The sequence below is a fragment of the Xenopus laevis genome, chromosome 6S (assembly GCF_017654675.1).
Source record: "Xenopus laevis strain J_2021 chromosome 6S, Xenopus_laevis_v10.1, whole genome shotgun sequence".
NCBI lineage: Eukaryota > Metazoa > Chordata > Amphibia > Anura > Pipidae > Xenopus > Xenopus laevis.
Window position 1 is genome coordinate 93473550 of NC_054382.1, and position 12305 is coordinate 93485854.

The window sequence follows — 12305 nt, forward strand, 5'->3', positions numbered from 1 at the left end:
GTTTCTATTGTCCTCTGTGCAGACACAGAGGTTATATTTGCCTTTTATTACACTGGGTGCTTGCAGGGTTGGCTGGAGGCTTGCACTGTTGAAGCAGTATGGTAGCCCCTTCCTTACATTGAGTCTGCTCAGTGCTGTAACCTGATGTCATCCAGAGGTTGTGCTTTTTTTACCAATACGTATTGAAATTGCTCTTTATTTGGGCCTCATGGGTCCCTATACCTTTTGGGCCCACCTGCAGCCGCAGGGTCTGCTTCCTCTTTAGTTACGCCCCTGAGTCTGCTCCTTAGAAGCAGTCTGCCACCAAGGATCTGTCTGGATTATTCCTACTGTCTAGCGCATATTATCTGGTTAGGTGCCTGTATTCCTCTGACTTCTTGTATAGTTGTCATCTGAGGTCTTAGGTTTGTGAGCCCGAGTTCTCTTTCGCAGACACAGTAGGCAAGTGTGCTCTTATTACACCTGGTATTTCCAGGACCGGCTAGGGGTTTGTTCTGCTGTAGCAGCATTGTACCCCATTTTTTCCTATGATGTTTCCACACTTAACAGGCAGTGTTCCGAATTATATGGTGTCTTTTTGTGTGATGTAAGCCTTCTCTTAGATATTCTATTCCCATCTGGTGGCTTTTGTTGGGAGCTCAGTTGTAGTTATACTACATCTACTGAGTTTTTGTGACTGTAGGTTTCCCTTCTTTAATTGTTGGTAGATTAAAGGGCACTTACTGTTATGTCTATTGGCACCTTAACATGCTTGAAGCCAGCTTGTAGTCTATGGCCCTTTGTGTGGCCTCGGGCATCTCGCCAGGGAGCTGGGTTTGTGTGGCCTCTAGCTTTCATTATGGCCCTTGGCTTGGGTTAGAGCCCTTGTTTTGGTCCATGGCTTTTTACCATGGTCCTCGGCTCCTGGGTCTGCTGGCCTTTTACAAGGGCCCTTGTTCTGCTGGCCTGTTGCATGAGCCTTTGGCTCATGTGGTCTTTTACCCGTGGCACATTTGTTTGGTTGTCCTTTTACCTGGGTTATTATGGCTGCGGGCCTTTTCTGTGGCCCCTGGCTAAAGTGGCCGCTAGTTTTTATTATAGTCCTTGTGGGCTTGTGGCTGCCAGTCTTGGCTGTGACCTATGGTGCATAGGTCACCAGCCAGGCTGTGGTGGCTGATAGGCATGGTTACTATTCTTGCTGTGGCCCTTGGTGGGCATGTCTGTTTGCCTTGTGGCAATCCTTGGCAGGACAACAGCCATTGGTTTTGTCTTGTCTGCAATCCTTGCAGGTATGGTTCTGGTTACACAAGCAGTAGGCATGATTGACTATTTGGTTGGATCTAGCATGGGTTGTACCATCAGCTGGTGTTTGCTCTGAGTTTCACAGCCCATAGCTAATTTTGTTGCTGATTGGTATTCAGCAGCTGATGTTGGTCATATGTTGGCTTACAGCTAACCTTTTCTTCTGCCTTACATGCATTGTTTTTGGTCTTGTATGCCACTGCTTATTATCAATAAGGCTGGCTTGTGGACCAGGGTTTTGCAAGTTCAACAACTGACGTGCTCCGTTGTTGCATGTATGGAAATTGACTTTTGTGTCAGGTGCCAGTGCAGTTGGTTACCTTGTCCCTAAGGGTGGCATTCACAATAACTGGCTTATTTACTATTGCTTGTGTATTCGAATTCCACTCTGTTTTTTTGCAAACACTTCAGCTGACGGGCATCTTGGCCTGCTAGTGTGACAATGGCCTTGCACATCTATGTTGGAATACATAATAGCTGGCTGGTCCACTACTGGTTGCATGTATGGTGGCTGGCTCTCTGCCAGTGGATTGTGCATCATTGCTGGTTGGTACCAGTTTTTGTAGGCTATAAGCTTCTGGCATGCCTGATTTTGGATTGTGATCCCAGCTGTTGGCTGGTTCAGTAGCTTCTATGTATGGTCACAGGTTTGGTTGAGTTTTTGCATAAACTGTAGCATTGTGCAGCTTGAGCTGTAGTGGCCTCGGCTTTTGTGGGTGTTTTCTAGAACTGTAATTGGCTTGGGTCCCATTGCTTGCTTGTGTAGCAGTGGCTGGGGCAACAGCATAGCTTACTGGTAGATGGCTTTAAGTCACATTGGTTGGTTCAGCAGCTTATCCTTGTGCTGTTGTATACCCAGTTTAGATTTGGTGGTTGGTGGAGCTACTGGGCTGTACCAGCTTGGCTCTACAATGGTTACAATGATATGCTGATTTATGATAACCCAGAGTTGGTGTTCATTTAGTTAAGTCTTCATTAGGTATTATTAGCATGGAGTTAGTGGATCTTGGACTGATCTCTGGTGTAGAGGTGACTCCGGTCAGCACTGGTTTGAGCTGCTTCCATTAAGATGCAGGACCAGGCTAATGTGGGCCAAGTCTTTTTAGGGCCACTTGCTATTGCTGAGGATCGTGTATTTCTCCAGCACTGGTGATAGATGCATTTAAGTTGTGTTTAGTTTCTGATCTGATTGATTTCCTGGTGGTTTCTAGGGTGTTTTAGTTCTGAGATGGCTATTGCCATCATTCTGGTTTTGTCCTAGGCACCTTTTTTGTTTTAACAGTTGCAGGATTTTTGTTCTTCCCCAGGTGGGGTTTTGTCAGATAACCATATTGCAGGTATCCCTCTAGTCACTGAGGGAACCTTTTTAAACAGAATATGTTTATTCTTAATCTGCAATGCTTGATCCTCAAGTACCGGTCTCTGTAATTTTGTGGTTGATTTTGTAGCTCTTGTTAATCGTTTACCATGTCCTAGGATATGTTGTTATTGTGCCTTTTATCTACCCTTTTCAGGAAATATACATTTATCAGCTCCCCTGTTGGATGGATGTGATGCTGGCCTTTTCTCAGGGCCTCCATAGCATCAGTTTGGTTTTTGCATTATGTTGGTTATTCCCACCCCTTGTTTTCGGTGCATGGCTTGGTAGATCCCATGTGTACTGACATGGAGGGACGTAGAAGAAATAGAGAATTTTACTTACCTACTTGACGTAAATTCCTTTTCTTCTAGTCCCGACATGTCAGTACAGGGTTTCCCATCCCAATTATTTATTTTGGTTACTGTACTGCTATGGCAAAAGTATAACTGTGGTGAGGAGGAAGTCATGTGGTCTTATAGGTCATGATTCATTTTGATTGGCTATGTTATAGGTCCTACCTCCAGGTCTGGGAGGGGCAATGCCCATGTGTACTGACATGTCGGGACTAGAAGAAAAGGAATTTACGTCAAGTAGGTAAGTAAAATTCTCTATTTGTTCTGTATTCACTACTGGCCTCTTTATAACAAAACAACATTTTGTCTTCAATTGTTCCATGCTACTATATTCCATTGTCCTGCTTTTGCTATGGAGACTCATCTTTCTGAAACTTTGTCCAATTTTGCACTCTACAATGCCTTGGTAATCACAAGATTTTATGATGACCTATAAAAAAATCAAATGAAAAAATCCAGTAGCACACTGGTAATGTTGCAAAAAATCTTCAGTGATTTATTAGCCCATATACAAACACACAGAAGGGCAACGTTTCGGGCTTGAGAAAGAGTCCAGTAGGGCCCGAAACGTTGCCCTTCTGTGTGTTTGTATATGGGCTAATAAATCACTGAAGATTTTTTGCAACATTACCAGTGTGCTACTGGATTTTTTCATTGGATGTAAAAGTTGACCCAGCTTGCAGGCAAAGGTCTTCCGGTCTAGCACCTGGACCTGTACAGGTGAATATAAGAGGGTAGAGCACTCCTAACTATTTGCTATAAAAAAATCAAGACACCCAGTTTCTATGGCAGATAAGCAAACATCAGTGAAGCTCCTCCAATTGTTATTTTCCACTGTGAACAAACACTTGTACTTTACTAAATAACCATAATTACTAAATAGCTCTTATTTTTTTTTGTCCACAAAACATTTTCCCAAAATAATTTTTGCTTGGTCAGGTGTGTTTTAGGGAATCTAGTCTTGCCTTCTGATGTCTCTCTGACCATACTGAGGTCTTCCTACCTCTTCTAGATCACAGTGGATAATGGGAGTTGATTGTATCTTGTGCCAGCTTAAATCTATCTGGCAGTTCACTGACATTATTTTACAACATTTAAAGCAAGCCTTCTCTTTGATATTTTTTTTCTGATCTCCACATCCATTGAGATTGGCAACTATTCTATGGTTCTCATAATTTATATATAACATTTGTGGCAAACTGGCAGCTTGCACATGTAAATTTTGGGGGGATAAGTCAATGGTGGCCAGGCAGCATAGGACAAAGGAATTAGTCAGTGACACACTGCTCTTCAAGGAAAACACAGGTTTATTTTCCCACTTTGAAACAAACACAGTCAATTATGCACAGGGGTGATCATTGTGGCAAAAAAACATAAATCATAAAATAAAAACCTTGCCCACTGGGTACTACCTTCACACTGTGAAGCAGTCCCTGACTAGACTGGGCCCTTTTTGGATGACCAGCAGAACAAACAACCTAGTTTGGCTCATCCCTCTACTGACAGGACTCTTTCCTGTAAGATTTCAGCTTTCTGGCTTCCTTCACTCATGTTGCCAGACTCACAAGCTTGACCAACTCAAGGTCCAGGTCACTTTCTGCTTCAGGCAGACACAGAGAGCATTCCCAGCTCCTCTGGGAGTTCTTTACATAGCCGGGTCTCCTACCTGCTGTGCCCTGCTGATAGACCCACTCTCCCATTCTAATTAACTTTAAATAGCCTTTCCACAGGACAGCTGTCCTGTGGAAGGTGTACTCCAATGTCTGGACTGGATCTGCAGAATGGAGTCCCTGGCTACTAAAGTCTTCTCTTTACTCTACCACACATTGCATACAGAGGATGCAGGGTCAAAAGGACCTCTAGCCTTCAGATTGCCAATGCTTTCTTAAAATTTTCAATCTCACCTCCTTTTTTCTTTTCTCCATGTTGAAAGTGATACACACAATCAATTCCAGCTGGTTGCATGTGTGCTTCTTATATTTCAGGCACCTGCAACTCATCACGAGTTTACTTCTAAAAGATGCCGCTATTTTGCCAAGTCCATTTTAGGATTTGTGTGTGGAAAAATTTACAATTTAATAATTTTTCCAGAATTTTATGTGTTTTACTGTAAACAAATAAATAGATATGTTAATAATATGGCATTATTTTCAAGAATTTTCTAGCAGAACTGGTGCCTTAATTTAAAAAGTTGTAAATGTGCATTTTTTGGCCATAACTCTTTACACATCTAAAGCATCCATGTTTACATATAAAAAAGGGAAGAAAAAAAAAAAAGGTTGAACTCGATGGTCATGTGTCTTTTTTCAACCTTCCTTCTATGTTACTATGTTAAAATAGTGGTACATCAATTTGTTGTCCTCTTGGTGTATGCTTACCAATGAAATCAGGTTAAATTAAATTCCAGGGCGTTGTCTTATTGTATCAGCTATAGGATTGTTAGCCATCACTATCCATTTTAACATCTGTCTCACATGCTTTGATTTGGCCAGCTTTTGCTCTGTCCATTCAGTAACTGCTTTGAATGCTGTTGCATACAAGGGGCACACTGGGGAAAAAACCCAATCGGCCCTGGTCTTCATGGGCTCCACAGACCCAGGCCCACTTCACCACCCACACCGTCCCCATTTCAGCTGCAATGATGGTAGTATGTGGTGGTGTGTGTGCATAGGTAGGGGGGAGGAGGTGGGGAGAGCAGTGTGAGTATGGTCACCAGAAGGGTGACCCTTCAGTTCAGTATGGAGGGTCCTTCAAACCAGGATCCTGATGGGCACTGACGTCCCAGTTTGACCCTGTTTCTACTGATTCACTTCACATGCTCTGTGCTGCTGTCACTTACTGAGCTTCGGAAGCTACACAAGATACTGAATATATATTTAATATAAATGTCACAATATAAGGCTGATTAGCAAATAATTATTGGTACATGGCAGCTCAGAAACCAGCACAATTAGCATCAGAATGAATAATCAGCCCTGTAACATCAGTTTCTATTGATGATTTGCAACGACCCATAAGCTAAGCTTCTCAACAGCTGCTCAAAGCACACTGAGCATGTGCATGTTGCAGACACTCCTAACAAAATCCAAGAAGGGAAACACCTTTTAAACCAAAGTTGACAACTTTGAAGGTCTAGAATTTAGATCATTGCTACTATAGAGATGTATATGAACTCCTGCCATACTTTTAGTTCCATTTTCGAGGTGGGTGGCTGTTCCTTTTACCTATGGTTAAAAAGTGAACCATATACATTTATTTATCATGGGGGATATAACCCTCTTTGAGGAGAGTTTAATCTTGGGTGTGCCCTTGCTAAAAGCCATTTCTAGACATAGTATGATCTTGCATTTTGGGGAGACTTTCTTTGCACTTTATCGAGATTTGGAAGCCATCATGCCCTTGTTGGTAAAGGGCTATTGAAGGATTATTGGTTTAATTTTTGTGGGTTTCTCCGGTTGTCCTGTCTAGAGTAAATGTTTGATTGAATTCAAAGCATGTTTTGGTATTATTCAATGTATCTCAGTGTGTGGGTATGAAATAGCATGTTAATTCTGACTGCCTGTGTAAAATCCTTTTGTTTGTGGGTCCTTATTTCGCTTTTGTCTTACAACAGCCTATTAAACAGTGTAATTGTACTGTTAGACAGTACATTTGACTCTACGCATTTTTTCTCATGAAGACCTTGTGAAGTTCAGGGTTTGCAGAAGCAGCATCTACAGTACATGGTCTTCCAATTATTTACATCTATTTTCCAGTTCTTTCTCTAAAGTGCTTCTTTATAAAACAAGGCCATATTAAAGCTGACGTCTGAATGCGTCTAACACTTGGCAGCTGCTCTTTGCATTGCAGTTGGGAAACTTTTGTATCCATGGCAACAAACCCTTTCAAACAACATCCTACAGATACACGACTTGTTTCTGCCTTGCATATCTACCTTGGCTCGGCAAAGACAGACTTTTATAAAGATGACCTTCTTTTAACATGGGGCATGCTGATTCTGCTAACTAAAATCAGTCCATTAAATTCATCCTCCGATATGTTTTTCCTTCAAACAATGTAGTAGTATACTTGTTTCCCCCAGCAAAGATTCAATGTCCCTCAATACAATACTTTACTGAAGAATGTAAACTTGACACGGTTCTATAGCATTTACTTTTACATATAACTTTACAAATATCTTTAATGAATATTTATTGGAAATTTGTTTAGAATTCTATCTTAATTTAATATGCAAAGAAGTAATTTTTTGATGGAGAACACTTTTAAGTAAACATACTTGCTAAATGTATATGTCCAATAATCATATACAGGTATGGGATTCATTATCCGGAAAAACGTTTTTCAAAAAGCTCCAAATTACAGGAAGGCCTTCTCCCATGACTCCATTTTTACTAGACATAGGGGGTTATTTACTAAACTCTGAATGCAAAAATCATTTTCAGAATTTATTAAACCCCAGGGATGAAAAAGTCTGAATCAGAAAATCCGGCATCTCAGACCTTGCATTTAAGTCAATGGGAGAAGTCCCAATGATTTTTTGATGTGCGCTGGGTTTTGGGCACTACCTAGGACTTTTTGGAGTTTTCGGGAAAATTACTAAAAAAAACTTGAAAATCGGATCAAAAAGTCCAAAAAATTCATGGATATCTGATTTTTTTTTTTCCCACAAAGCAAGTTTTTAGGAAAATGTAGTAATAAACAACGTAAAAAACCCTAGCGGATTTGATCGGAGTTTGTAGCAGAAAATATTGAGATAAATTTGGAGTTTGATAACTTTACAGAAGCACCCCTTATATGGAAAATCCCAGGTCCCAAGCATTCTGCATTATAGCTCCCATACCTGTACCATCTAATACAAAATAAAACAAAGTAAAAATACCAGGTTTTAGAAAAAAAGTGTTAATAAGAAGTAGGATATAATATAGTGTTATATACAAAAGAATTTTGGACTCCGTATTAGTACTATTTACTATCACCTCATAATCTTACTCTTTTTTTCCAGTTGTTTTTTTATGATTTACAATTAAGACACAATGAATTGTAATAGCTAAATAACAAAAATTAAAAGTAATATATCAGTACCAAACAAAAAACTCAATTATATGGAAGCTTACCCATCTTTAGTAGAAAGAAACTCTACTCATAATTACAATGGATCTGATAAAGAAATAACCTGAGGCAAGAAGTGGGTAGAAACTCAAAAAGTCAAAAATGTAAATCCTTAAAATCACGTGACTTTTCACGGAACCCTTCCTTAGCATAATTTGCATATTCAAATTAGGGTTTGGATTTGGATCAGGATTAACCAGAATCTTTCATGAAGGATTCAGCCAATTCCCAAAATAGTGAATTTGGTGCATCCCTTATTCTTTCCTACATATATTGATACTAAATTTGATTCTTTAACAAGTACAAAATCTACCTGAAACAGTTAAATATATCAGCCTATATGGAGAAAATTGTTTTTATCAATAATCATGTAATTGTTGGTGATTTGTGCAATGGTAGCACAGTCAAACTGTGTTACAAAGTTAATTGCAGTCTGACTTTTAGGCTTTTAGTTCAGTTTTTAATAGTAATTTGTTTTACTTCTATATGGTATTCCCCAGTGGGAGATTGTAAACTCATAATAGGAACTCATAATAGCTAAACAGAAAGAATGTTTTCTCCAGTTAAAGGTATTCTGTCACAGTTAATAGTGCTGATCCAGGAAAAATTATGCACAGAAATCCGTTTTTCAAAAGAGTAAACAGATTTTTTAATATTTGATTTTGAAATCTGACATTGGGCTAGACATGCTCTTAGTTTGCTAGGTGCCCTCTTTTATGTGACTTGCCACTGGAGTGAGCTTTCAAGAGGCCAAGCAATTCCCCCAGAATGATTTTTGGGGTTGCCTCAAATATTTGTTTTGGCTGCTAGTCCACAAATGGCCCAGTATAGTGAAGGAACATGTGTTAGAACCACAAAGATGGCAGAGCTATTATTATGATTTGTGTTTGTATGCACAAATGTAGAACTTTTAACACTAGTTTTCCATTTGCCGATGGGCTGAATAAGAGCTCCCCCTGCACTTCTTTAATGGTGTCAAGTTTGTCAGGGGCCTGGGTGGACTTGCTTTAGTGGAAGAGTAGGCCCCCCTTGCCTTATGTTAATGGATGCCCATCTCAACGGGTACCCGTGGAAGGGCTGTAAAGCATTTGGTTTCAGGTGGAAAGTCTCTTATTCCCTGACTGTACAGGTGGTCCACAGGTTCCCTGCCTGGATACCTGGGTAAAATGCAGGCCTTTATCCTCTGAGGAAAAAGTTTTTTTCTTGGCCTGGCATTTGGCAACTGGAAGGAAGAGTTAAATCATTAGCATCCTAATAGTATTCATTCAATACTGTGGCACTTAGGTGCATACAGTGTGTGTTTATTGTAAGCAAGGTTAAAAAATTAGTACCACATTGCTTAGCCAAGCTAGGAAATGATATCCCTGTAGTCCAGTTCAACACTGTAAATCAGTAAGTGTACTTTTAAAATATATTTTTATGGTATAATGATTTTTTTTTCTATACAACCAAAATATATAATTATTCTATTCATATTCTTCCTATTCTGTTCTTTGAAATACAGAAGATATAATTCTTCAACTTTTTTGCAGTTTTGCAATGCCATTTTCTTCTGTAGGTATGGCAAAATTTCAGAATCTCTCACATAGAGGCTGAACATGCATGCTTTTTAAAGTGGAATGCCACCCAAAAACTGTTGCATAATGGAAGAAAATATAATTTGAAGCCACGTTGCAGTATTCCTTAATTTAGCATTTTCATGTTCATGTACGTGGGGCGGTGTTGTTTGCCATTGCTGCCAGTGCTTGCATGCAACAGTGAGTGGAGTGAGGTATTTGTTTTAGGCGCAAGTACTTCTTGGCCTGGTGCTGATACCACTTTATTATACCTTATTACACTTTTATTTATACTTTATTATACTTTTTTATTATATTTCCATTATGTTAACAGTTGAAGTAGCTGATCTGAATGGCTTTCTTTTTACCACCTAATAAAACTAAAAATAAATCATACTATTTTGAACATATTAAGTAGTCATTTATGACTGCAAGTGCTGTGAGCATTTCAGGTGCAATCTCCATATTTTTTCCCATAATGCAGCGTTGCACTTCCCAGGGGGAATTGCATCTGACGCAATTGCGCTAGCATTTTGATGTAAAACCAATTGTGCTGAAAGTTTTCCATGTGTGAGTGGCATCATTTCTGATGTTTAGGGTGGGTGTGACATGTGAGCACTGTACCTGTTGGCTGTGGTGGTGGCTCTAGGGTTCCTCAGATTCAGTTTGCACAGCGGCGCTTGATTCAGAGTCATTAGGAAGGCAGTGGCTGCAAGTGCATCGATACGTGCAAGGGCCACATTTTGATGCAAGTACCTTTAAAGAATGAGGTTTTACACACAGCTGACTGTGGGGAATTTTGTACAAATTCAGCTGTTCTTGTGGTTTTGACCCCTTTAGTCTTCAAAGTTCCTATATAGAGCTATAGAAACAAGGTTTGTGCTACTGCCACATCATAGCAAATAACTATGGTACCACTCAATAAATGAATATTAAATCAAAAATACAAAATAAAGTAAAGAATAAAGGAGAAAACACTCACAGTTCACCTCAGTCCCAAGGTGCAAAATCAAAATTACTGTGTCCAAAAGGGATGTGAGGGTCTCCAAAAATAAGAAAACAAATGTAAAAAGTAGAAAAATGTATTAGGACATGAAACCTAACGCGTTTCGTGCCTATTGGGGCACTTACTCATAGGCTCATGAGTAAGTGCCCCAATAGGCACGAAACGCGTTAGGTTTCATGTCCTAATACATTTTTCTACTTTTTACATTTGTTTTCTTATTTTTGGAGACCCTCACATCCCTTTTGGACACAGTAATCCTATATAGAGCTATATAGAAAACTATGATAAGACTGCTGCTTCTGTAAAGAAGGTACAAAAATTAGAAACGAAACCTAAATGTTGGTATAACAACGCACTAGCCTTAGGTGGAACAGGCACCGGTTTTATTCAATATTTCTTGCAGGAATCAATGGCTGCATAATCTGTCGAGTTTGACAAACATAAGTAATGAATTATGTTTATACATGTGTGAACTTACATTTCAGTCAGGTGAAAAGATTGACTTCTACACTGACATTGTGTATGAAAATAAGAAAAACACTTGATACGCTGCACTTACAAACACTCCCGGGGAGAAATAATTTTAGTATGTCACAACATCAGCATGTGTCTTTGTGTTCCAAAGAGGTTTTTTCTTATTCTTTTAGAAAGTAACTGTTGAACTGGAGCCTGCACTTACTGCAGTAAAACACAATGCAACTATAGTAACATGTCGTGGTCACAGTCCTTGTCCTCAGATTTTTAACCTGATCATTCTGTTCTAATTGTTCCATCATTTGCAGAGTTGTATTGTACGGTAAACTTTTAAAACATTGTCACAGCTTGCTCAGGAGCACAATGATAACTCTATTGAAAAATTGAAAAGTCTGTGTAGGCGTTAAAATCCTCATTCCCTGTCTCTAAATAAAAACCGATAAATCAGACCTTTTAAGGCTCCGACTGTATTGTTCACAATCTCAAAAGTGCCTATTTTAAATGATTTCCTGACTATAAATAGCAGAAGCTGTTGAAGAAATCCTTGAAATTAATTTGCTGTCTTCTTTTTAATGAAATACTCCAGTTTTCCCATCTCCCAATAGCTGAAAGAAGATTGATTTTTGTTCTTCTTCATCGCTGTCTTCTTCTTTGTCTTTCTCATATTCTGTGCAGAGATCCTGAAAGAATATGTCAAGCCAGATCTGGAGTGCTTGGAACTCTTCGCACGCAACCTTCAGCCTGGTTGGACCAGCTGGGGGAATGAGGTTCTCAAATTCCAGCACATAGATTATTTCACCCCCGTGGATGTTGAAGACTGACTCCAGGCTTTTATCAGCTGTTTTTAAAATACTTTTGATTTGCATTTTTATTTTACCTATATAATGAAAACTGCTCCAAGGGAAATAAAAGAATACTAAATCAACATTATGACTTAAAATAAAGCCAGTTATTTTTTTGACAATGTTTCCATTTTCTTATTGGAAAATAATGTTGCTTTGGTCCCACAGCTTCAACATACTGCCTGTGTAAAACACTGACCAAAGCTGGTATTATTAAGAGTGTTTGTACCTTGCCCAGCTCTGCTGTCAAAGGTGAGTTTCTCAACTCGCCTCATTGGTGCAGCACCCCTGTATACTATTATGCTAAATAAAGACCTTTTAAAG

The 12305-nt window shown here is 39.4% G+C and overlaps 1 protein-coding gene across 2 annotated transcripts in view; it reads left to right on the forward strand.

Annotated features, from left to right (window-relative positions):
- mettl4.S (methyltransferase like 4 S homeolog) overlaps window positions 1-12100 on the forward strand; it is a 66663-nt gene extending 54563 nt beyond the window's left edge. For both annotated transcript variants that reach the window (XM_018223646.2, XM_018223647.2), the window contains exon 9: window positions 11815-12100. In XM_018223646.2, coding sequence (XP_018079135.1) covers window positions 11815-11960 — 146 coding nt within the window. In that variant the 3' untranslated portion in view covers window positions 11961-12100. The remainder of the gene's footprint in view (window positions 1-11814) is intronic.
- Window positions 12101-12305: the final 205 nt, after the last annotated feature.